Raw genomic sequence first — 26,517 nt, forward strand, 5'->3', positions numbered from 1 at the left:
TAATATATGTAGTCTATCAGTCACGTTGTTCTTCTTGACCAGCTAGCTTCAATTATTTCAAGCAATCTCTTATTATTGTGCAGGAACTTTAACTAGCTAGGGTGTTACAGCAAGATGAAAGAGAATATTATCCTGATCGATCAAGATGAAGGAAGTGGTGTTCCATTAATGAAAGCTGAGAACAAGGTGAGTGATCGCTCTGGTTGGTAGCTTGGAACCTCATGGCCTGCTCCCCTTACTGTTGCAAATACCAACCCCTCGTACTCAATCACATATCCACCAACCTCATCGGTGCTAGAGTACCATGCTTGAAATGGAGTCTCAGTCTTTGATTTCAGCGTGTTTATGGCGTATCTCGTAGTTGTCACTGCTACTACCGAATCAACATCTCCACTGCACACAAAAACAAACACAATCCATACGCCAAAAAATAGCTAGTTATGAGTATACATATGTAATCCTGAGTTTAGGCCTTAACGATGAGAACATCATATAGAAAAAAAAATGACTGATCGATATATTTGCTGACCTATATATCCATAATCTGATTCCATTAGCTATGAGCTCTTGTATTATGGGGAGGACGGTTATTGGGCTGTCCGTCCAGACAACATCACTAGACGTACACCAATTAAGTTTAATTAGTTTAATAAAAAGTAATTAACATTTTATCCTATATCATCTTTTCTTCTCATGAATGAAGAGTTTTGTGGATGTATACCCGCAAGCTGACCATTGTGTGGGTCTAACATGAAGAGCTACTTGAACTGCCAGAAGATTTAGGTAGGTTTGCACATAGTTGTCAGAGCATGGATCAAATTCATATGCCTGCAGATGATCATGTACAATCAACATTCTTCAGCTCAAATTGACACACTTCGATCCGAACGTTTATAAATCAGGTCAATCAATTAGTTGGAGACTTACTGAACGTATTGCCTGCAGGTTTTGATTCTGAATTGCAAAAAGGAGCGTAGATATTGTAATCTCAATATTTCCAACCTCCTCATGTGATTTATTCAGATACTTTTCACATGCATCTGAGTAATTAAACGTAACGAAATCGCAATATTTGTTGATTCCTGCATTGGTTTCGTCAGAATTCAAAGCATGTGCCCACAGATAATCATATTTACCCATGTGACCGGTAGTGGCATCAATCCAGGCATTCCCAATCTGCATATATGTATAAGCCATAAGTAAGCAAAATTTTGTACGTCGTGTGTGTGTGTGTGTATGCATGCTTGCACTGCCATTAATAATTAATTATATGAACGCGAGATCAAAATCAACTCACGGCAATTCCTTTCAGATACGATTGTGTAAGCAGGCTGAGGTACGTAGTGACCGGCGTAACTCTCTCCGGTGATGTAGAAGTCTCTGGTTTTGTATTCAGGAAATTTTTCTAGCCAGTTTATAAGAAATTTGTACGAGTCTGAGGCAGTTTTGTTGTCACCCACGTTTTTGTAGTCAGATGTTGTGTTTGAGTATGAGAACCCAACTCCTGCTGGTGACTCCAAGAACAGGACATTTGCCTCTGCAATGATCATACATTCAGAGCTTCCAATTTGTCTAGATAGATTGAAGTATATATAATATGAACAGGCCGATCGAATACGTGTGGAAGCATGCTTTATTTCTGTTGGTACAAAATTGATTAAACTGATTATAAACCATAGGGACCATACCATTGTACCATGAATAATCATTCTTGTATAGTGAAACTCCATCACCATTGACTCTGAAAGGTCCCAGTTCTTCCATGACTCCATATCCAAGAGATGAGCATCCTGGTCCTGTAACGTACATTCAGAAATACAACAGTGTTAACTTTTTTATATGACGCACAATAAGCAAACATAATCCACAAAACAAACATAAATGAATTCATACATGATACACATACACACCAGTATAATACATGCGCGCGCACATATGAACGCATTATTTAAATCGCCCTTCATGAAGACCTTCTTGTCATAAGTAGTACCCCCTATTCGATTCGAATTTTTTCATCATAGAATGCACATACATAATTACATAGTGCAATTCTGATCAGTAGCTACTTAATTATGAAATTTTTGGTCACATATATTTAGCTAGATCTAATGGAAAACAATTCAATTACTAGTAATTTTAAGCTAAACACTATTTGAAATAGGCATTAGATTTATTAAATATCAAATGATATCTTAACGTGCTCTATTCGTGCATTAAAATAACTAATCTAACACATTTTGGCAATATAGATATTTACAACTTCCATGAAATATTTACGGAGTATTTAGTTTTATACCCAAATTTGGTACATGTTTTTAAAATAAACCCACATATCATTTACTTATATTTTTTACTCAAATATTGTTAAATAAAATACTAGATTGTCTTTCGTTTTAACAAAAATTACATAATGCCACTATTTAATTTAATTAGTAAAAAATGTCCGATTTTTCCTCCACGACGATAGGAGCTAGAATATCTACAACTTTAATTCATGTTTTTAGTATTAATAAACCTTAATTATAGATTGCATGTGATTTTACAAGTTTCCTTTTAACTCATCATATTGCTAATATATTATATTTGGATAATGAATATAAAACTTATATTGGTGATTTAAGATTTCCATCTTGAAGGTGAATTTTTGGGAAACATGAAAAATGTTAGTTGTTAACTTGTTATAATTATAGTCTTTTGCATTGATTTTTTTTTTTAAGTTTCATTCATATGTTTATATCATAAATTAAAGCGACGTAAGAGTTTAAGAATTTAACCTTGTAATACCCCGAAAATTCATATCTAATTTCCAATGAGTTCCCTGATATTATTAAGTTGGTCATTGTCCAATTTTATTTCACAAGGATGAAAATGAAAGAGTTTGAAAGATTAATTGTTCGAGAACGTTTAATTTAACGAGTCTAAGAATTGACTTTTGACTCATTGGATTTCTTATAAACTTTGTACATGAAAGTCGTAAAGCTCCTCGATACAAATTCGTGGCGCAGTACGCCTAAATCGGAGTTCGTATGAAGAAGTTACAAATCAAATGGTATTTGGACATTTTTGAAAAATAGTATAAATAGGGGAATTAAAGAGAAAAAAAGGGAGAAAAATCAGATATTCGGATCAGTTCTGTTCACGGGTACTGTTCACCCCGAAAAAAAAAAACCAGAAATTATCTCTCCGAGAGGCTGACTTTGGGCTGCCGGATCTCCGCCGTCCGGACACCATAGAGCGGTGCACCGGTTACATTTGAAAGGTTGTTGTGTCCCGTGTCAATTGGTGGTAGCGCCACTCGCCATCTCGCCGCCGTTTGGGAGCGGTGAAGCCCGGAAGTTCCCCTGAAAATGCATATTTCGCCGAACTTCAACTCATCGGATCTCCCTCCTCCGGCAACCAATCGGTAAGATTCTTATCCCATTTTCAAGGTCTGCTTCCATACTACAAACCCTCTAAAATATTTAACTCAAATCGTTGTGTGCTAGGAGAATTGAAGAAAAGAAATCCTATGTTTTAAATTGGGGCTTTTCGGTTTTTGTTAAATTGAAGTGTTTAGGCTCAGAATTAGACTTTGTAGTGAACTAGGTAGTTGTTAGGAATGTCATTTAAATTGTGGTGGTGAAATTTGGTGGTCATTGGTGGCAATCGGTGAACAGTGGCTCCGCATGAACAGTATTGTGAACATTGTTCATGAACAATGTTTAGTAAAAACAGTAAAACATGAACAGTGTTTTATGAACAACATTTAGCTGTACTAAAATCGTCACCTGATATTTTACGTATCTTTTTCTAAACATTTTATCAAGCTATTAGGTGATCGATGAAACGAGTGAGGAAATCGCTTTCGGAGTCGTGGAAGTTGCACGTGGAAATTAAGGTGAGTAAACCTCACAATAATCATCATGATCGAAGTAGTATTATAATTATTAAATTTAGTTTGAGTTGTCACCATAGTCGTTGCATCACTAGTTTATAAAAATATATTTTGGTTTAAATTACGTGAACTTGATCGTTTACGGTTCATGGGTAAATGAACCGCTATTTTAACAAATGATTTTAAAAAGGTTTTAGTGATTATTAACTATGGTGAATGTGAGTAAATCTCACTATGACGAGTTTACCTTTGACGGTGACTCATATTTACGTTTTCTTAAAAAGATCGAACTATGACATGTATATAATATAGTGGATTGTGTATGTGTATAAATGGTAAATAATATACATATATATGGGTTGCTATATTATATATTGTTATGTTCTTATTTTCAAATGAATTATATTGTGGCAACTATATTTATTTTATTTGAGCAAGAGTCGCTTGTTGTAGTATAATAATATGGGTGGAAATTGCACATGATTTTAACATTGAGTTTTGTTAAAACGTTTTCCGTCTTCGGACGTGTTTTTCTGTTTTCGGACGTGTTTTTCTGTTTTCGGACGTGTTGGCAGTATCAGAACCAAGCCTTGGCCGGGTGACAGTTACGATTCAGTTAGAGCTCTAGTCAGTCTGCTGGTGTACTGCATACGGGTAACAGATGGGTTACATGCTTATGAGTACCCATATTTTTGTGATATTAGATAACAGATGGGTTGTCTAGTGTCTGGCGGCGTATTGCATGAGGGGTAACAGATGAGTACCTGGGTCTCATGAGTACCCGTATTATAAATGTAATTTGGGTAAACAGATGGGTTGCCCAATGTCTCATGAGCATTTATATTTTCAGATATTTTTGGACATTCAGATGGGCCGTCCTATGACTTATGAGTGCATTTATAATTAAATGTTTTACGAGTACATTTATTTTTCTATGCGATGTGTGTTATACTATTGGTTTACTCATACGAGCTGCAAAGCTTACCGGGTTTGTGCTTACAATCCCAGTACACCTATTTGATGGTGTATGAGATAGTTTTACAAGTGCGGATTAGCAGAATTGGAGGGTTTCCTCTGAAGATTGTCAAAGTTTATTTATTCTATTTGTGGTAAGAATTGAGAGGATTTTACATTTTCAGTTGTTATAATACTTGAATTATAAATTTGTTTTGTAATAATCAAATCGAATGAGTCATACTTTGAACTCAGTTTCGATACACTGTGACTATAAGATGTATTCAATATATTTGAGATTGTTTTAGAGTTTTTCGTGACTTCGATTTCAAGTTTTATCACTCGAATTTCGGGGTTGTGACAAATTTAGCCTACTCTTGGTTCTTTGTTTATTTCGCTTGTAGATTATATTATTATTATTATTTTAATTTCTAGATACTCCCATATGCAGGGTGAAATTTCTTAGTCTTCATTTCATTTTTGATTGTATTGTGAGAATTAATGCAAGCAGTAGATTTCAACTCATGTAACATGGCGATGAAGGGTTAGAAAGATTTGGCCCAAAGGCTAAAGGAGAAATAGAAGCTGGTGATTTAAATTTCAAAGTTAGTGTAATTGTTTCTGCTAAATTATTTTCCAGGTTTTGAACTTAGTTGTACAAATGATGGGATGAGGTATTTGAAAAGCGTTATGATTGCTGACCAGTGTTGGAACTTTGTTTTCTTTCTCTGTAAGCCAAAGAAGAGAAAAGTGAGCAAATGGCATGTTTGCCTAGTTTATTTATCGAAACAAAGCAGTACAAAGGTACAAACCAACCTGCATAATGCAGATGAGGGAAAACAAAACATCAACAGGTCCTTGCTCAAGTATATGAAAAAGGAGCTAGAAATTTCCTGATTGAATTATAACCAATAGAGACAACAAAACCCTACTTAACCAAAATCACAGATCAAATTAAGCATAGTTCATAGAACATATTAAGTAATTTCTCTATGATTACCAATACTGACACTATTCGACCCTTTTTCATCAGGAAATTTTAATAGTTATCACTTCTTCCTTTTCCTCATTTTTCTTTGTATTGATTTGAGATTTTATGGCAAAAAAGATTATTTTTATTTGAATTTTGACAGAAGACAACCAGCTAACACTTCCATATATATATATATATAATAGTGATATGAATTTGCTTGAAGTCTTAAATAAACCCCAACAGAAAAAAAAAATCACCAAACTTTAGCTAGTTTTCTACATATTGCTTACTACTTAAAGCAGCATGCATGCTTTAACATTCTTGCCTTCTAGGATATCCAGAATTCAGACCCAAGACATGGGAAACCCTATAACATTTACACCAAGGATTTACCAGAAGCAACTAGAGAAAATCACAAGGAGTCCTTTCAAGTTGTTATGACATATTGGATTATACTGCAAGCATTCCAATTCCTTGTAATTATTATGTTCTAAGATTGTGACCTATGAAGCACGAACACGTGCTATGGGCAGTGTAGTGCGTGTCCGACACGAACACGGACACGCGAACTGACTTTGGATACAGCCCGGACACGCGAGTATCCGAATTAGACACGCGGACACGCACCAACTCATAATAAAAGTGAAAGTGCTTATGGTGAGATTCGAACCTTAATCATCCAATGCACTCAACAACTCCTCAACCATTCCAAGATATTCAGTTTTTGTTATATTTATGCACACTTTAATATATATTGGATAGAAACTCGTGATAAAAATAAGAATGCTTGTGGTGAGATTCGAACCTTGGTTATCCAAGGTACTTACCAAGTCCTTAGTCATTCTAACAAGTTATGTTTTCATCATTTTAATGCACACATATATATACATCTAAAATACTAAATACTTTTAAATTTATAAATTAATTTTTTTAATATTAAATTAACGTGTTCACCACGTGTTCGTGTCTAAAAAAATTTCTATATACCGTATCTACGTATTTGTAATAAGAGTTTTTTTCACCAACAGTCCCTCAACTCTGGTGTACCTACCAATGTGATACCTCAACTCTTAATCGTACCAATGTGATACCCAGACTCTAGTATTGCTATCATTGAAGTACTTCCGTTAGTTTTTTTTAACTTTTCCGTTATCTTGGTGACGTGGCAGTTACGTGAGGCCCACAAAGAGGGTTAAAAGACAAAATTAACCTCATCTGAGATGAGCAATGTTTTTCCCGCCCTTTACCTTGAGAAAGACACCCAACAATTCCAATTTTGGCGCCAATTTTCCCTCCCTACTCCTTAATTTGTGTCTCTTATCTAAACTAAAGAACTACCGCCAACCAGTCGACCACAATCTGATAAAACCTAGATCAATCTCATTTTCTATTTTTACCCTAGCACTTGTTAAACTAACAGAATAAATATAGAAATTTATATGGAACATCTCATTTCCACAATCTCATAAGAATAAAAACACATAACTTAACGAAATTCAAATACATGTTTAAGTACCATTAGTTGCCACCTTTTATGTTGATCTGCCATGATTTTTACTTGTAAGAACTAATGGTACATGTAGTTGAATTTCGTTAAGCCAGAGGGAATAATACCAGCAGATAAAGCATTGTACTAATGGTACTTAAAAGTTCTTACAAGCAAAAATCATGGCAGATCAACATAAAATGTGGCAACTAATGGTACTTAAACATGTATTTGAATTTCGTTAAGTTATGTGTTTTTATATTTCTTATGAGATTGTGGAAATGAGATGTTCCATATAAATTTTTATATTTATTCTGTTAGTTTAACAAGTGCTAGGGTAAAAATAGAAAATGAGATTGATCTAGGTTTTATCAGATTGTGGTCGACTGGTTGGCGGTAGTTCTTTAGTTTAGATAAGAGATACAAATTAAGGAGTAGGGAGGGAAAATTGGCGCCAAAATTGGAATTGTTGGGTGTCTTTCTCAAGGTAAAGGGCGGGAAAAACATTGCTCCTCTTAGATGAGGTTAATTTTGTCTTTTAACCCTCTTTGTGGGCCTCACGTAACTGCCACGTCACCAAGATAACGGAAAAGTTAAAAAAAACTAACGGAAGTACTTCAATGATAGCAATACTAGAGTCTGGGTATCACATTGGTACGATTAAGAGTTGAGGTATCACATTGGTAGGTACACCAGAGTTGAGGGACTGTTGGTGAAAAAAACTCTTGTAATAACCCTAAAATTTCAAACAATATTAGTTTGATTTGGAATTCTATAAAATTGCGAATTTTAATTAGAATGAATGTGATTGGTTGTGACGTTATGAAACGAGAAACGGAAACGTTCTCGGAACGTTTAATTAGAAAAACGTTACGTTCCCGGAACGTATATATCGATGTTTATTCCGTCGCTCGTTTGCGAAAACTTCCTTCACGAAAGTTGTAGGGCTCGTCGATACGAGTTCGTGGATATGTGACGCATTCTAATCGGACGATGTATGTAAAAGTTATTAAGGATAGAAGTTAGTTTCTGATTTGGAAAGGGGTATAAAAGGAAATTAATCAGAATATGGTTTCCATTTTCAGAAACCCTATTCTCTCTCCCTCACCCCCGCGCCTCCCTCCTTCTCTCTCTCCCCCTCACGACTCTCTCTCCCCGACCCTCTCCTTCCAAGCCGACGATCCCCCCTCCACCCGCCTCCGTGCTTGACACCGCCGGTGTCACTGAGACCGCACGACCACGACGCAGCGACCGGTGGTAGCGGCGACACACCCCGAGCGGGGATCGAGAAGCGCCGACGGAGCTTGACCTCGGGTTCGTCGATTTCGACGTGGCCGGCATCGCAGGAGCTAGGCGCCACCACCACGACCTCGCCCTCTTCCTCCACGACACGAATCAACCCACGGGAGACTCACCTCGAGCAGCGACGCCATCGATCATCTTCCCTCGAACCCGAGCCCTCACAGCGACTTTTGGAGCTCCTCCGAGGGAATCTGACGGTCCAAAACATCGATAGAGGTAACGAATAGCTTCGTTTAATTGTTGTGATGGTTGTTGATGATTTTTAGAGCATTTTGTTTGGATTTGTGGAGATCGGTGGATTGATGAACACCGCCGCCTTAGGCGGCGCGTGTGGGTGTATTGAAGGAGTAGGAGGTGGTGCGAGGCCATAGGAAGATAGAAGAGAAGGAAAGGAAGGGATTGGGCACGGCGGTGGCGTGATACGCGCCGTGGTGGGTGTCGGCGCGTGAGCAGTGTTGCCGGACCGCCACGTGCGGCGGCGTGAACAGTGTTGCCGGAAGGGTAATTTTGTAATTTATTTACGTACGGTAAATGTGAATGTAAATTTTATTTACGTACGGTAAATGTAAATTTTATTTACGTACGGTAATTGTAAATGTAAATTACTTTTAGTAAAGGTAAAAAATAATTTTGGAAGGGTAATTCGGTAATTATTATTTACTGAGACAGTACGCACATTTGAATAGTATTTATACGTACATAATACGTAAACAGTATGTACTCGTACAGAGATACGTATTGGATGTGCATTTGTACAGTAATACACAAATAGTAAATACGTGAACAGTGAACAGTGAACAGTGAATTCGTAAAACCGAAAATTGCTGAACAGTAACCGATTATTACTGTTTCGGCATTTAAAGATTTACGGAACGTTTCTAAATTCTTTTCTTATCTTTTCAAGGTGATTGATAAATCAAAGAAAGGAATTATCTTCGGAAATTGTGGAATTACGTTCGAGTCGATAAGGTGAGTAAAATCACATATTTACGAATCTACCCTTGCGGTGATTCCAAGATTTTTGCAAGAGTTTTAAATATTGAAATACGACATGTATACAATATAGTGGATTATATATATATATTGTATAAATGGTAATAAGTACATATATATATAGTTTGCTATAATATTGTTATGAATTCATTTGAAATAGGTCATTTCGATGACGAGCATGTGATTTTAATATAGAGTTTGTTAAACGTTTTGTCTTCGGACGTGTTTATAAATTATGACATGTATATGATATAGTGGATTATATACATGTATTGTATAAATGGTAAATAAATACATATATATATATAGTTTGCTATATAATATACTGTTATGATTTTATTGTGATGATGTCATTTTGTTGACAAGATTTTATCGAGCATGTGATTTTTGGTACAATATGATGTGTGATTATTGTACGTGATTTTAACATGGAGATTGTTAAAATGTGATTTGTCTTCGGACTTGATTTTTTGTACAATATGATGTGAGATTATTGTACGTGTTTGGCAAGTCGGAACCTAGCCTTTGGCCGAGTGAAAGTTACGATATAGTTAGAGCTCTAGTCTGTCTGCCAGAGTCCTGCATGTGAGGTAACAGGTGGTTATCTGCTTATGAGTACTCATATTTTTGGATATTGGGTAGCGGGTGGTTGCCCAATATCGGCGGTGTATTACGAGAGGGGTAACAGATGTGTACCAGCGTTCTTGGTACCCGTATTATAAATGGATTTGGGTAACCAGAAGGGTTACTTTATTTCTCATGAGCGTTTCATTTCATATTTTTTTGGGACAACCAGATGGGTCGTCCATTGACTCATGAGTGCATTTATATTTGTTTGATTTCTGGATTTTCGTATATATATATATATCGATATGCGAGTTATATTTTCATTTTACTCATACGAGCTGTAAAGCTTACCGGGTTTGTGTTTACAATCCCGGTGCACCAATTCAATGGTGTAGGGGATACTTCCGCAGGTGTTGACTAGTGGGGATTGAGAGACGACTCCGGTGACTCGAAGTTGTTCGTTACCCTGCTTGTGGTGAGATTTCTAGAGTGGATTTGTGAGTGAGAATTTGTGAGGTTTTATTTGTGAGTTTTGTGAGAGATTGTGAGGATTATTACATTTCCAGTTTTATGTATGGATTATAAATTTGGGTTGTAATAATTGGTTTGTCTGAGTTGTATTGAGAACTCAGTAATGATCCGCTGTGACATTTTAAATGATTTCGATTTCATTGAGATTATTTTGTGTTTAACGACTTTAAAATTTTGAGTTTTTTAGCTCAAAATTTTAGGGTCGTTACAGTATCGAATCGTGTTAAATACAGACATTCATGTCTGTATCCGTGCTACTTAGATTGTGACAAGACATGTGGCATTTTACGGTATACGGTATTAGGTGATAGCATTGACAACAAGCCTCTTTTACCATCATTTCTAAGTTCAAATGCAACATCATTGATGTGGTCCCCGAAACCCAGTTCACAATGACCAATACCATTAAATTTTTTGTTGTAATATCTATGCATTATGGCTATTGTACTTCAAATTAGGTCCCCCTCCCGCTTTATCTTTCCAATCCCAAAAGAAAGCACAACATCATACTATTTATTTAGCATTGCATTCTATTCAGCTTTGTGTCAACTTTTGCTTTTGCCCACAACTTGCACCTAAATTGACATGGGGGATGTTCTTCATATTTTTGTATGGGATGATGCTCCTTCTTTTCTGATATTTCACACCCCCCTTTTTTTGTCAAACTTTGGTACACTAATTTTGAAGAATATTAAGAACATTGTTATTGTGACTTCAAGCACTTGGTCAGAACTTCTGCAATTTTTGGTAAGTTGGTTGTGCCATGGTTCATAGGCCCTGTCATTTAACTTGCTAATTGGGTCATCACAACTTTCTAGATTGTTGACCAACCACACGCACAATCGGTGCATGTTCCTGTATCTGGTTTCTCAGTGGAAATATCTCATGTTTAAATCTTGTACTTAATCAGTAATTGCTTTAGTTTTTCACTAATTGATTCAGGTAAAAGGTAGTCATCCTAGATTCGTTGTGTGGTCCACAATTCACGCACTAGCGAAACGCCGAAACAATACACAAGTTTTGTTTGGTTCGTGGACTTTTAAAGAAGTTAACATGTCATAATTTTAACCTGATCCCATAGACAACTTTTCCACCCATATATGCACTTATTTAGTATACTTGGTTCTTAATTAAGAAAATTACGGACATAGTTAATCTGCCACACATGATAATACATACAAGGTGCTTTACTTCTGTACATTATCTACTGTGCTTTACTAGGTTTCTCACATTAGAAACCTTAATTTGTCTCGAATTCATATAAAAAGGATTTAAAACATCCTTTGAGTTTGAATGGAATGAGGTCGGTTTGGAGATAGTCTGTTTTTGACGATATTTATATGCTCTTGTTGTTAAGTGTCAATCTCAGAATAGCATAACAATATTAGCAGAAATTGCATGATCCAAGATAAATTTCCAATAAAACCAGATATGTGCTAACAATTAGGAATCAAATAAAAAATGATTGTGAAAGGAAATCGATATGTTCAACGTCTCCATTATCGTGATTCCTCTTTTGGATAATCATAGCCTAAAGTAGCTATTTTGTATAGAAAGTTAGGATTGCCTAACCAATTACTTGTTTATCAAAAGCTTTCTTCTTTCGTCCTTGTGCATAATGACCTATCTAGGTTTACATATATAGCTAGGCTCAATTTTGATAATGGCAAAATATTCAATTTTTTTTTAGAATGATTCACCAATTAAGTTATTCTAGCTGGCACTGATCGGACTAGTGCTTATGATCTATCAGTGACTACAAACTTGTGAAAGGGAAAATTTTCCTCTAATTGGTTTGAGTTTATGAACGTGTATTATGACGTACGGGTTGATAGAATATAACCAGCTCATAGCACAATTCAATTTTCCCTCATCCTCTTCCCTCTTCCATTTCCGCTGGTCACATCCTTTAGTTAGAAGATAAAAGTCGACATATATCAGGAAAATTCTAATATACATCAATGTATGTTATACATCACATATCCGACGGTCGATATTGTTTTTTGAGTGGGGTTAGAAAAATAATATATGTTGCTAACCGTCAGATGTGGGATGTATAACATACATTGATGTATAATAGCAACACTAATTAATAATATCCCATGCATGATCATCAGTGTACGTGAGTGGTAAGAAATCAACAAGAAGTCTCATACATAAGCGAAAATGAACAAGAACACATTTCATTTTGGATTCCATTATATACATGCCTTTTCTTTTCTCGTCTTTTATTGCATGCATTCATTGTTCTGACATCTGCAAAGGGTCCAAATTAAGGACTTCTTATGTATATATTGGTCAATCAAATCATGAGAAGAGATCCATCTAAGTTTTGACATATCACTTCTCTTTGAGGGGCTAAAGCTACAAAAGGGGAACATCAAATTTATGTCTGTTATCATATTGGAGTGCCTACTCAGTCGATCAAATCAAAGTTCGGCATAATATCCTATGGAAGTTCGGCATCGTAGAGATCGATGGATAGTTGCATGCTGGCTATATAATAGAGACGAGACATTTCAACCTAAGTTTAAGCTGTTAGGTAAGCGTACACAGTTACACACACACACACAAGTCCGTTAAGAAATTTACCAACCGAATGATCAATAATGTCGACAGATCTTCTGGTGTTCGTGATTAAGATCATTTACGTACTCTCGTGGTCAAAATTTCGAGTTTGAATTTCCTACCTTCATTGTCTAGATCTCTTACGAAGAAAACTAATAGTCGTTGTTCGATCAGGAATAGCGATCCAAGTTTTCAATACTCACCTTACCTTATGCGACATATATGCAATCGAATAAGCAACTCAATTTTCCTTTTCTGGGAAGTTTTTGTGTGTGGTCTCTCTTTTGGCTATCTATCCGTTTCTACTCATCTTAAATGAGTTTTGTTAAAGATTAATTAAAATGTTACTTGTGAATTGAAATTGATCGCAACTCCAAATTTCTTTTAATTTGTATGCACATGCATTAACATATTTTCGCGAACAAAAACGTGCATGCCCTTGTTAAACCATCAATCGAAGTACTAGTTAAAATTATTTTGATCAAGTAATGACAGATAACATCAGAGTGAAGGATAAATGGACTTAACATAATGAAGCAAATGTTCCTCATCAAATGAAGTGTAACGGACGTAACACAAGCAGATGGGTTTATTCCATTCTTACCCAAAATGAGCTCAAGACCAAGTACTTAACAGGAGTGCATCACATGGGATTCTCCTTCACTTGCGTCAATACTCTACCAAGTAACTATCTGTTGTAATGTGTGTGTGTGTGTGTGTGTGTGTGAGAGAGAGAGAGAGAGAGAGAGAGAGAGAGAAACCTGCAGTTGTGATGAGGTCAGAAAGAAATCTAGAATGAAAGCCAAGCCAAATCCAACAAGCAACTAACATGGGAGAGGTCCTCTCATTTTGTATTTTTATCTCATGTATTATCATCATGATCTCGTGTTGATCCTTTGGTGATCTCTCCAATTTCTTTCCTTCGAAATGCATTGATCGAAGCTCTAGAGAATGATCGAGTTCTGTTGAAACACTTGGCTATTGGCTAATTGATCAACTTGGGTCCCATTTTAAACTCTCATTCAATTCGATCATCATAATAAGTCACTGTCTTAAAACTTAAAAGACCTATTTTTCATTTTTTTTCAATATCAATATCCCTTTTCGCCATACATGAAGAAATGGATGGTTAATGGAGCATGAAAGTAATAAACTCTTCAAGCTATACCATATAGCGAGCTCCATATCATAATTATATTCCTCCTTCTATATAGTTCTACTCGTCTACATTACTAACCTAGCTAGAGAGACATATATAGTATTCTAAACCCAACCAAAAGCAAAACCATAGTGTGTGTTGGGTCATGGTTGAGAGGTCTATTTTCTGTCCATAAATACCCATTTGCTGAACCAAACTCTTTCCACTTCTGCAAACTCTAGTTCAACTCAACCAAAACAAAGAACCAGAAGAGAGACTCAACTCTACAAGTAATTTCTTCTTTCGATCATTCCTCTACAATTCATTTCTACTCCTACTTTTGGCTAGTGGGTTTAAAAAACTCACACGCAAAGGATCAACTTAATCCTTCTGTTCCTTTATTGTTATATTGGTATGATCACATTGAGGCCTTTTCTTTTTTCAACAGATATGAACTAAGTCATTCAATTTGGGGCAGTTTTTACCATTTTGATCATCTTCGCAAATTATCATGGAGTTCCCAAAACAACTTACACCAGCTGATGATCCTGAGAGCTCTTCCCAAAAGAAACTGGGAAGAGGGAAAATTGAGATCAAGAGGATCGAAAACACTACGAATCGACAAGTCACATTCTGCAAGCGCCGCAACGGTTTGCTTAAGAAAGCTTATGAGCTATCTGTCCTTTGTGATGCTGAAGTTGCTCTTATTGTGTTCTCCACCAGGGGCCGCCTCTATGAATATGCTAACAACAGGTTAAGTCTTTTCTTTTGATTTTGTGCTTTGTTTTCAATCCCTTTCCTTTTTCCTTTTGCTCCGATTCAGACTACCCTCCAAAGGTTGTTCCTGTTTGACTTAATGAAAAGATATGGAGATAATGAACCTATGAGTACATGAGAGTTAAAATTGTCTTGCTTATTCTGGGTCTAGGGTCATGAAGCTTGAGTACTAAAGTGTGGCCCTAAGGAAGATTTATATCATAAAGACTTTATTTTCTTCTTTTTGTTTGCTTTGCTTTATGAGCTTTGAGGTATATTTCACTTATCAACCTATCAAGAATAGATCTTTAGGCTATGTTTTTGTTTATGATTTCTTTATACTGCTTCTTCTCTTCTAGTTCTTGTTTGACTGGGATATATTGCAGATCTGATGAGGGTGAGAAATAGAAAGAGAAGTGGCTATTGTGTAGTAGAAGAAATAAGAGTAGCTGTTGTCTGAAAGCAAACTCAGCTTAGGTTTCCAAAGATCTGCAGGTCTGCTAGATTAGCTTGCTTGTATCTCCATTGCTGCAGAACTTGCCATTTTCCTCTCTCTCTCTCTCTCTCTCTCTTCAGATGTCATGTATCAGTCAATGAAAAGTATGACTCTGCATAAAGCTGTCCAGTTCCCTTATCATCTCTTGACGCTTCCTTATAGTTATGTCAGCTAAGATAAACAGTACAAGCAAAATCTAATACAAGCTCATTACTACTAATCATGTTCATAACCCGAACTGATTCCTTTTATAAAAAAATACAGTACTAATTTAATTAAAAATATGGGGGTCTACAAAATCTGCCATCTTTACCCTTTTCCTGGAGCATAAGGGGGAAGAATTAGGTCCTGTTAGCTAGGGCTTCGAAAGTCAAGCTAGGTGCTTTCACCCAGATTCATACAACTTCTTCAATGAGTATATATATATATATATATATGCAGATCTGAGACATAGGTTCATAGCCTAATAGATGCTAAAGTTTTGTCTTTACTAAACTACTCAAATCTCAACAGATCATAAGAAAAGAACTACCATACTGGTGATTATGACCTCCAAACCCCAATACGTGGGAGTTCTGTAAAATTTTCGGAAATCTGTGTATAGTCTCCAGGCACCAAAGCTGAGATCTTTGTTTAATTAGGGTTTAGTACAGTTGGGGTTTCTTGACCAATTTACCCCTAATGAACTCATAGAATCATGTGCTTAGGTCTTCTTGATTAGCTAGCTAGCTGTGTTTGTTTCTTTTCTTGAGCAACAACATACGAATCTTTGGTCACGTCATTGTGATATGATGTTTCTGTTCTTCAGTCTGGACAAAAGAAGCTGGTGTCATGATTCCTTCCTGTGCTTTAATCTTAGGCAATCTCATGGAGTGATCATTTACCTAAAAACTTAGATGAGTTTATGAATACTTGCATATACTCCAAGAAGTCTTCGATTAAAGTCGAAAGGACTGAAGAATGGGCACTCGGGTACGAGCCAATGAGAGCTGAGGGTTTCTTTCACAGTTCAGGCTCTTTTCGGTGAATGGAGAGGGCAAGTGTGGGATGAAATTATCCCAGAATGGAAGCCAGTGCTTCAGAGACACAATGGAAATAAATTCCTCGCAGAACCTTTTGATTATAAAATGGGAGCTGGGAAATGATTAAAGGTTTTACGTGGGTTTTAGACCATCGAGGTGGGTATGAGGGTGTAACTGTAGGTTATTACACACTGTGTAGTGGGTTTTGGACACGTGTCAGTGATTTAGAGACTGGAAAAGGGCAGCCAATCATAGATCGGAGTTTCTGCCAGCATGGCAGAGGTAGCCAATCAGTGGCTCGACAGATTTAAGGTTGTGAATGCTTTGTTTGGTTCAGTTCTATGTGATAGAACATCAGACTATACCATATATTAACTCTGGTGGAGCCAAGTCTAGGGCATCGGCAAAAAAAAAACCCCTCGAACCTTTTTTTCATCATGTCATAACTCACACACTATTCTTCAAAAAATTTAATTCTGATTAATTACATGAAATGATCTTCACTTCAGGCTTATATCCTAATTATTAGCTTTGTACATCTAGAGTTACCATTGTTATTCAGAAATTTCATACAGCTGTTATGCATAGAATGTTCCATACCTAATTGTTTTTGTAACTTTCTTAATTCTAAATTTCAACTGTGTTTTTGGATTAGGTATTTAAATCGTATCACAAAGTTTTGAGCTTTAATTTCGTACGTTTTGGTGTCGCAGTGTTAGAGCAACAATCGACAGGTACAAGAAAGCCTGTGATTCTTCAAACACTGGATCTGTTACTGAGGCTAATGTTCAGGTAATTCCTTTTACTTTTTAGATCATAATTGGGAAAAAGGTACTCATATTTATTTTGAGTATATATATGCTTCACAAGGGAGATTTTAATTCATATATGTAGAGTACAAACCCTAAGGCTGGTCTGACATAGTTTTGTAACTACACAGAAACCGTGACGTCATTTATTCCTGTTATAAGATCGAAACAGTAATACTGAACCCATTTTGGACTCTTGAACCAAAAGTATTCAAATCAAAGGTTTGCATATATAATTGATCTGTTTAATACTAATATGTTCAACTATGGCCTTGCTGAGTAGTGTACACTATGCACAACTTACATTGGTTTTGGTTCCTGGGACTCCATATAGAAATTCAAAAGGCTTTATACATATAGTCCAATTGATTAACACCAAGCACATACATATTCATAGTGCTAAGAGTTTCCGTTGATAAACCCTATGATACACAGTTATTCACAGTGTTTTGGACAGCCTAGGTTATGTAGTTTGAGTCTGAATAGAGCTTAAAACCTCTGAACTGTCATTTTGTTTTGCAAGAGATGAAGAGATTTATAATCTTTTAAGCTTGTTAACCCAATGCCAAACATTTCCATTTCTATTAGTTACCTTCTTTTAGAGTTAATTAATGGATACAAAGTTGAAGGATAGTAGAGAGCTAGAGTTACGTTACATGTTGGTTCAGCTGGAGAAGTTTGTTGATCTTATACAAAAAGATCTATGACTCACAACTCGCTTATACATGTACCATTTTAGCATTTACATGTTTTTTCCTTCATAATATGCGATAGTTCTGATTATATTGGCTTGAAAAAGTGTTCATTGAATTGTTTTTTTAGAACATTGCATTATTCCAAAACATTATGCATGCATCTGCCCAAGTCTCATCAATAACACTCATATTCTGACAAAACTAAATTGTAGCTAGTGATCAGGCACACCTCTTGTGTTCTTGTAATTCCAAATGATTCATTAATCTAAAGTGAATTAAAATCTTTCAGCGCATTACAATCTATGATCTGTTCCATTTATATGATTTGATAGATTGAGTCTTACCTCTTTCTGAAGTCTAGATATAGATACTTTAGGAAAGGCTTGAACGTTGGAAGCTAATGGCTTGACACCTATGTTGCATGGATACGGCAAGAGGAGGCGTGTCGCCGTGTCCGACACGCTCCGACACGCCGATACGACACGATACGCATTTTTAACGTATCAGACACGCCACGTGGCGTATCGCAAAATGTTGACTTTCGGATACGTTGACCGACACGCCACGTCAGCATGGATACGCCACGTCAGCAATTTGACAATTTAAAAAAAAAAAAAAAAAAAACCTAAAACCTAAAACTGAAATCTCGTTTCAGAAACATCATTTTCTGCCTCTCACTCAGTTCCAAGCCTCAAATCTCAAATCGCAGGCAATACTGCTCTTGATCGGGATCTCTCAAGCAAAGGCACAACTGCACAAGTATATGATCTTTCAATAAAGGCACAGGTATGTGATCTTTCCTAATCATTGAGGTTCTATCATATATACTTCAAATGTTCTTCTATATATCTTGACGGGTAATATGGTTTTCAAATTCAACAAAGTGTTTTGATAACCTTGGCATCAAATCCCAGTCTTCATGTCATGTTTGTATCTGGGTCTTTCAATTTGTGCTCAAAGTCTTCAACTTTATACTGTGTGGGGTGTTTGTTTTATCTTTTTTTCATTTCAGGGTAGGGAGGAGGGCCTCTGTGTCAGGGTGTGCTCCTGTTTGTGTGAGAGTAATTTTTTTCATCCTTGCTTGTTGTATGCCCATCCTCTGCAGGTTTTCTTTGCACAGCTCTTGCTTGCAGACCTGAATAAAGATTTCAAAGGAATAAGGTGCCTACTTGATTTTGAGATTTAAATGCCAATAATAATATTACTACTTTACTAGAATAGGTTGAAACACAAAATGGTAGTTGCTTCTGTTTAAGTATCCTTATGGAGGCCCCAGTTCTTAATTTCATTACATCGTACTCTAATGTTGCTGCCCCCATTTTGTGAATAATTTATACTAGTTATATGAAGGTTACCTGGAAAATAACAATTGTAGCTAAACCCAGTTTGATAGAATCATTGGATAGTCTATAGTTGAACACATCAAGTAAAACCGTTGATTAAAATTAGAACGAGGAGAGTATTATTATATGTCACTTAAGCATACATCACATCCAGGGACCATATAATTAGACAAAGACAAACAAGGATCAAGCCAGCATGATGTATTACAAATTTGTACATAAGATGCTACTGAATCCAAAATCAAAACATCAATAGATAAAGCAGGAATTTGAATATCAGAACATTGCAACTCATACAAAAGTGATTCTCCATTCTGCAATGATTGATTACACTATATTTCTAGCACAGCTTTTTAGAGTTATTCAACAATCCACTTGAGCAACTTAATTCGTCCATAATCATCATCAACAATCTCATCTGGGACTGCTGAGGATGATGATTTACCTTTCATCTTTAAAAGCTAAATTCATTTTAAGTTATTAGTTAAACAAAACTGGAGAGATATAAAAGACTCACCTTGTAGATTTCCAGGTGTCGCAATGAATTTGAGGCACACTGCTTTCAACTGGAAACAGTGATGTTGTTCTGCCAAAGCTAATGTCGTTGCCACAGTGTTAATTGCTACATCCTTGCACAGACTCTCCTCGCACAGCAATTTTAACCTTTCTAAGCCATACCGATCTGCTGCAGCAAGCAGATGCTGAGCCATCAGAGTGGCAGCTCCATGAGAATTGATGCCAGTAAGATCCTCAATGTCAGGCAGTGAATCCCAATACATGAAATGAAGTAGAGCCTACACATGGAAAAGGGATAAATGCATTGTCAATCCTAGTATCCCATCTTGGTAGAAACATACAATAAGCATTAGTTGAATAATGACTTATACACATAATAACCAGAGAAAGAGATAGGCATCATACCTTAAAGACTGGAGCCTCTATGTCCTCAACATTTATGCAATGAAAGTTCTGGTCTTTCATAGGACCAAATAGTTTCTGATTATAATGTTTTACTTTTTCTGATTATAATGTTTTTCTTTCATAAATGGTCGACTATGACATCTGTTTCTATGTCGCTGTGCAATTGCATTAGTATGCGCATAAAGAAACTGAAGTGTGTTCGTAATTTACAGTTTTCAAGACTGGTGCTGTCAATGCTGCTGCAGGATCTGCATATGCAGAATTTGGAAATACCAAGGTCATTGTTTCAGTGTGAGTATATCTCTAAGAAATTCATACTCTTATTGAATGATGTCAGTCTGTTATAGTGGTGAATTAATTTGATAATTTGTGGAGTTTTTTTTTCCACTGTTCTTACTTTTTTGTTTTAAACTTTACTTCACTTGGCTTGTTTAGATTTGGACTGAGAAAGAGTAAAAAGGAAATGTTGTACAGTGATATAGGACTGAAACTGTGTAGGTAATTGTAGAATGATATTGGCTATTGTAGAGGTAGTGCTGTAGTGTTTGTCTAGATTGTTGATGTTGAGTATTGATTATTGAAGTAGAAGTAATTAGATGTGATGATTTAATTGTTGAATACTTTAATAGGATGAGTTCAAGTGTAGCATCAACCGAACGCAGTGTTAACACAACTGATGTGGGAAATTTAAGTGCTCCTCTTTGGAAATATGTTATTAAGCATACAGTGCTTGATGATGATGGAAACGTTGTCAAAACCGCAGGAGGAAATGTTAGCTGGGAATGTAAGTTCTGCCATGTGAGCTTCAATGGGTCACATTCTAGAGTTAGGTCTCATTTGCTTAAAGAAAAGGGCACAGGGGTCAGGATTTGTAGCAAAATCAATGATGATCAGAGTCAAGAAGTACATCATCTTCTATCCTTTTGTGAGCAAAAGTTGCGGGAGAAAGCTCCTAAGAAAGTTTCTTTGCCTCCTTCAAATTTCTCTATGTCAGGAAGTGGAACTTACTTTCCCTTGGAGGAGAGGGATGATGCAAGCAAAAAGAGAAGGGTGGTGAGTCCACATCTTACCAAAGCTTTCAAGATTGAAGAGAGGCAACAATGTGATGCTGAAGTTGCAAGATTGTTTTACACTAGTGGATTACCGTTCAATGTTGCAAGAAATCCTTATTACCGAGACTCCTACCTTCGTGCTTCACACATTCCGGGTTATACTCCCCCGGGGTACAATGCATTGAGGACCACTCTTCTTGATGATGAGAGGCGCCACATTGAACGGGTGCTACAACCCGTTAAGAAGACATGGAAGGAGACCGGTGTAAGCTTGTGTTCCGACGGGTGGACCGATGATCAACGAAGGCCATTGATCAATATGATGGCTGCTTCCACCAATGGGGCTATTATGTTAAAGGCAATAAATTGTGAAGGGCAATATAAAGACAAGCATGAAATTAGTAGATTGCTTTTGGAATCCATCAATGAGATAGGTGCCGAACATGTGGTTCAAGTGGTGACTGATAATGCCCCTGTGTGCGCTGCTGCCGGTGCAATAGTTGAGACTACACATCCACGTATCTTTTGGACACCGTGTGTGGTTCATACTCTCAATCTTGTTTTGAAGGATATATTGAAGGCAAAGTCACATGACCCGGGTGAGAGTGTAGAGAAAGAGTTGGGGTGGCTTACTGAAAGTGTTGTCAATGATGTGTGGTTTGTCAAGAACTTTATCATGAACCATGGCATGCGTTTGTCTATGTATAATGATCATTGTGCCTTGAAGTTGCTCACTATTGCGGAGACAAGATTTGCCTCTCATTTTGTAATGCTTAAAAGGTTTAAGGAGATGAAGAGTGGCTTGCAAGCTATGGTTATTAGTCTAAGATGGGACATGTATAAGGAAGATGATGTCAATAAGGCAAAAGCGGTGAAGAAGATGCTTATTGAAGAAAGGCTATGGGACCAAATTGATTTCATAGTTGCATTCATGGGTCCTATATATGAGATGATAAGGATGACAGATTTGGATAGACCTTGTCTTCACTTAGTTTATGAGTGGTGGGATGTGATGATTGAGAAAGTGAGGAATGCAATTTATAAGCCGGAATTTGCAAGTGTCTTAGCGGAGAAGGATGTAGAGGTAGATAGATTCTATAATGTGGTGTACTCCATCTTAATACATAGGTGGACTAGGAGTTCTACATCTCTTCATTGCTTAGCACACTCCTTGAATCCAAGGTATTATAGTTCCCAATGGCTTGAGGAGGTTCCTAATCGGGTTCCTCCACATAGAGATCCCGAGCTCAACAATGAAAGGAGGAAATGTCTTCAAAAGCTCTTTCCGGATTCCCAAGTTCGCAACAAAGTGATGGAGGAATTTGCCTATTTTTCATTGAACATGAGGGATTATTCAACACCCGAAGCTTTGGAGAATAAGTTTCATTTTGAGCCTATAATTTGGTGGGCAAGTTATGGAGCTTCTACACCACTTCTTCAAACTTTAGCTCTCAAGTTGCTCAATCAACCTTGTTCATCTTCTTGTTGTGAACGCAATTGGAGCACATATAGTTTCATATATGGTTTGAAGAGGAACAAGTTGGAGCCAAAAAGAGCTCAAGACTTGGTTTATATTCATACCAATCTTAGACTTTTGGCTAGGAGGGATCCTAACTACTACAAAAACAAGGACACAATGTGGGATCTTGCGGGGGATGGCCATGAGTCATTGGTGGAGGAGAATGTGGATATGCTAGAGCTTGCAACTTTGTCCCTTGATGAACCGGCATTAGAGAGGGTGATTTTCAATGATGAGATGGAGTCTTGAGGCCTAACTATATGGAGGTAAATTATATTTGAATATTTGTTCAATATGAGAAGATTTACTAGGTCCATATATAATTGGCTAACTTTGTAATTGTTGTGGTTTAAATATGTAGGTAATAAAGGTCATGGAGATAGTGCGGATTTCCTAAGCTATCGAGGCATTTTTATGACTTTTTGAGAAGTTTAATTTAACTACATTTTGAATACTTTGTAGTATGATGTAAAACTATGCACTTTGTCACTTGCATTTTTTGACTATTTGATGTTATTTCTTAAACATTGTTATGAAATTGATAAATTTTACAACTTTATAATAGTATTGTTAATTTATTTTATGTATTAAAAATATATATAAATATTTTTTATTTGCCGTGTCGGAGCCGTGTCGAAAGAGAAGCTTTTCAGATTTGCCGTGTCGCCGTGTCGCGCCGTGTCGTGTCGCCGTGTCCGTGTCCGTGTCCGTGCAACATAGCTTGACACAGTTTATTTTGTGATCACTATCCACCTTCTGAAACTTTTAAGCTGTTACGAGTTTGACTAATGCTACACCTACATTCATGACCTCAGTTTTATCAGCAAGAAGCATCCAAACTAAGAAGACAGATCAGAGAAATTCAGAATTCCAACAGGTGAAGCACCAAGTGTATACTGTGGAATTAATCTATCTTATATCTATGTATGCATAGAATACGCTTCTGATATGTATATATGGTGTCTGCAGGCATATACTTGGTGAAGCTCTTAGCACTTTGAACGTCAAGGAGCTCAAGAACCTAGAAGGAAGATTGGAGAAAGGAATCAGCAGAATTAGATCCAAAAAGGTATTGAGTAAACTATCCTTTTGTAACTGGAACATATTCACGTAAGTATTTCACATCTCATTGATATCAGAATATCAACTAACATTTTTCAATATATATGCGACCAGAATGAAATGCTGTTTGCTGAAATCGAGTATATGCAAAAGAGGGTAACTAATATCTTCTTTCTCTATTATTTCCTATTCTCTAGCTAGCTATATTCAATTCTCGTGTGGTTCATTGAGCTCTGACTTACTTTAGTGCTTACTATGATTAGCATACATCCCCCTTAAGGTTCTTATTGTAGAAGAATGTTTACTCTTATTCATTACATAATAATACTAGAAATTCATTTAGAGAGGGATCATATGTGATATGCTTGTTATATAGATAATTTTCTCTTACCAAATAGTCTAGTATATTATTGATATTAGACAGTTTAGTCTAGTGCCGCAAATTACATGTCAAAGTAATTAGGGAAAACCATAGTTTTAAAAAGCGTGCTTAAGCCTCAAGGTGTAAAAGGCGGAAGGCGTAGGCTAAAAGGCCTTAGCCTTAGTTGCCGAGGCGCAAAAGGCGCACACCAAGGCGCGAAAGGCGTTTCATGGAGCGTTTTAAAGCGCGAAAGGCGAAGGCCTCAAAAAAAATTAGTTCAAGATTTGTTTTTGAATAGACAATTGTTTTATTTAAAAAACTATTTTTTTGGACAGGGTCTTTTAGGTTTTGAGATTGAGACTTTAAAAAAACCACCTCTACCGATCCCCTCTACCAAACCTATGTTGGTGTTGGAGATGATGTTGTTGGAGGTGATGGTGATGATGTCATTTGGTTGATGATTTAAATAGTGATATTCTAATTGATGATGATGACGATTTTGAAGTTTGAAGTTAGTCCAAACATTGTTCTTGTTTTTTTATTTTTTTATTTCAAGACTAGTTAGTACTTTAATATATGGATTTATGTTATGCAAAGTTATTTGGTTAATTGCATGGTTTTGATATGTATTTGTTATGAAAGAATAACCATTTATCATGTCTATCTTGGTTACAAATCATGTTATATGTAAGACTACATATAATACTAATTAATGCATAAGTATAGGAATTCATACATAAGGCTTACGTTTTTTGCCTCAAGGCTTACGCCTTGGTGAGACTCTTCCGAAAATGCCTCGGCTACGCCTTAGCCTTTTATAATATTGGGAAAAACCACTATGGGGTAGATGTCTTTTCCAGATATTGTATATAGATAGTCTTTTTTTTTCTTTTTTCTTTTTGAGAAAGAATATAGATAGTCTTCGTTGAATCATATGTTACATATGAATATGATCCTCACTCCTCAGTAGCCTGACATTATGCCATGCATACTGGTCACTTCAAGTGGCTGCATAGCTATCTCTGAAATTATTTGGCACGCAGCAGCATGTGATGACTGCAAATTGTCCCAAGCTAGTTTCTAGGTTGTTGTTTTTTTACCTGTGTGGTGATCGCACACTAGTTGTTGGTTGTCATTTTCAAGCCTTTGCAGCATATGACTGATAATTCAATCAAGTTGCACTAGGGATGGACAGCAATCGAATTTCACTCAAAAAAAATTTCATTGCATTATTCCCTTTTTTTTTCCTCAAACTGACCTCTCTTTAGTTATCCAACTGATGAATCAACTTAACTGAAGACTGTGTGCACATTGTGCAGGAGATCGAGCTGCAAAACCATAACAATTTTCTGAGAGCAAAGGTCTCTCCTGCATCTAGGATTATACCCTAAATTTTGACTTAATTAAGATTCCCTCTACATTACAAATTTGATTGTTAATGTTACATTACATGGTACAGATTGCTGAAAATGACAGGGCACAACAGCAGCAAGCAAATATGCTGCCAGGAACATCGTCTGCATATGAGCAATCAATGCCTCCTCCTCAATCATATGATAGGAGTTTCCTTCCTGTTATTCTTGAGTCCAACCACCATTATAATCGCCAAGGGCAGAACCAGACACCTCTCCAACTTGTGTAAGAATTTCATAACATTCGACATTTGCATGCATATATATATATATATATATATATATATATATGCAACTAATAATGCTTAAACTCTTTTTTGGAAACTAAATAAACTCACATAACAAAAAGTTTTCATCTCCTTATTTTGATTTCTTTGGATGCAGTTGAAATGCTAAAGGGCAGTCTGATGAAATATTCCCGCCTCTTCTCCTAATTAAATAATAGTACAGATGAGCAATGCTACAAGGCAATATGGTGATTTATATTACCTCTTCTGTTTATCAGATTGTCTCTAGATTATAAGTACATATATGTAAGAGTAATCAGTTAATTTGTAAAATACTCATGTCTACCCGAAGTCTATCCATATATAATTTCTGTATTGACTAGCTAGGTACGTACTTCTTGTAACTCTGAACTACTACTCTTTTGTGATGTGTACTCAGATTCTATGACACCGTAG

At 36.4% G+C, this 26,517-nt stretch overlaps 3 protein-coding genes across 4 annotated transcripts; 1 reads left to right on the forward strand and 2 right to left on the reverse strand.

The window, feature by feature from the left end:
- Positions 1–127: 127 nt before the first annotated feature.
- Positions 128–1,923, reverse strand: LOC126797235 (serine carboxypeptidase 1-like). Its single transcript, XM_050523896.1, is given in 8 exon segments — positions 128–393; positions 530–616; positions 722–856; positions 933–987; positions 990–1,186; positions 1,273–1,537; positions 1,689–1,796; positions 1,911–1,923. Coding segments are annotated over 8 exon segments (1,113 nt in total). The 3' UTR covers positions 128–140.
- A 12,710-nt stretch (positions 1,924–14,633) lies between these two features.
- LOC126801127 (agamous-like MADS-box protein MADS1) lies at positions 14,634–26,321 on the forward strand. Of its 2 annotated transcripts, XM_050528593.1 has the most exons (9): positions 14,634–14,676; positions 14,835–15,139; positions 17,374–17,452; positions 23,815–23,876; positions 23,969–24,068; positions 24,176–24,217; positions 25,742–25,783; positions 25,882–26,060; positions 26,219–26,321. In XM_050528593.1, exons 2-9 carry the CDS (start codon positions 14,898–14,900, stop codon positions 26,220–26,222), a joined length of 750 nt encoding a protein of 249 aa, XP_050384550.1. In that variant the 5' UTR covers positions 14,634–14,676; positions 14,835–14,897; the 3' UTR covers positions 26,223–26,321. The 2 variants fall into 2 exon arrangements, with proteins under 2 accessions (XP_050384550.1, XP_050384551.1); XM_050528594.1 differs by lacking the exon at positions 26,219–26,321 and having other exon boundaries at positions 25,882–26,064.
- On the reverse strand, positions 19,732–20,522 carry LOC126801128 (BTB/POZ and MATH domain-containing protein 1-like). Its single transcript, XM_050528595.1, has 2 exons — positions 20,429–20,522; positions 19,732–20,301 (listed from the first exon to the last, which is right to left on the reverse strand). Exons 1-2 carry the CDS (start codon positions 20,486–20,488, stop codon positions 19,975–19,977), a joined length of 387 nt encoding a protein of 128 aa, XP_050384552.1. The 5' UTR covers positions 20,489–20,522; the 3' UTR covers positions 19,732–19,974.
- Positions 26,322–26,517: the final 196 nt, after the last annotated feature.

This window comes from Argentina anserina, chromosome 6 (assembly GCF_933775445.1).
Source record: "Argentina anserina chromosome 6, drPotAnse1.1, whole genome shotgun sequence".
In the NCBI taxonomy this organism is placed as follows: Eukaryota; Viridiplantae; Streptophyta; class Magnoliopsida; order Rosales; family Rosaceae; genus Argentina; species Argentina anserina.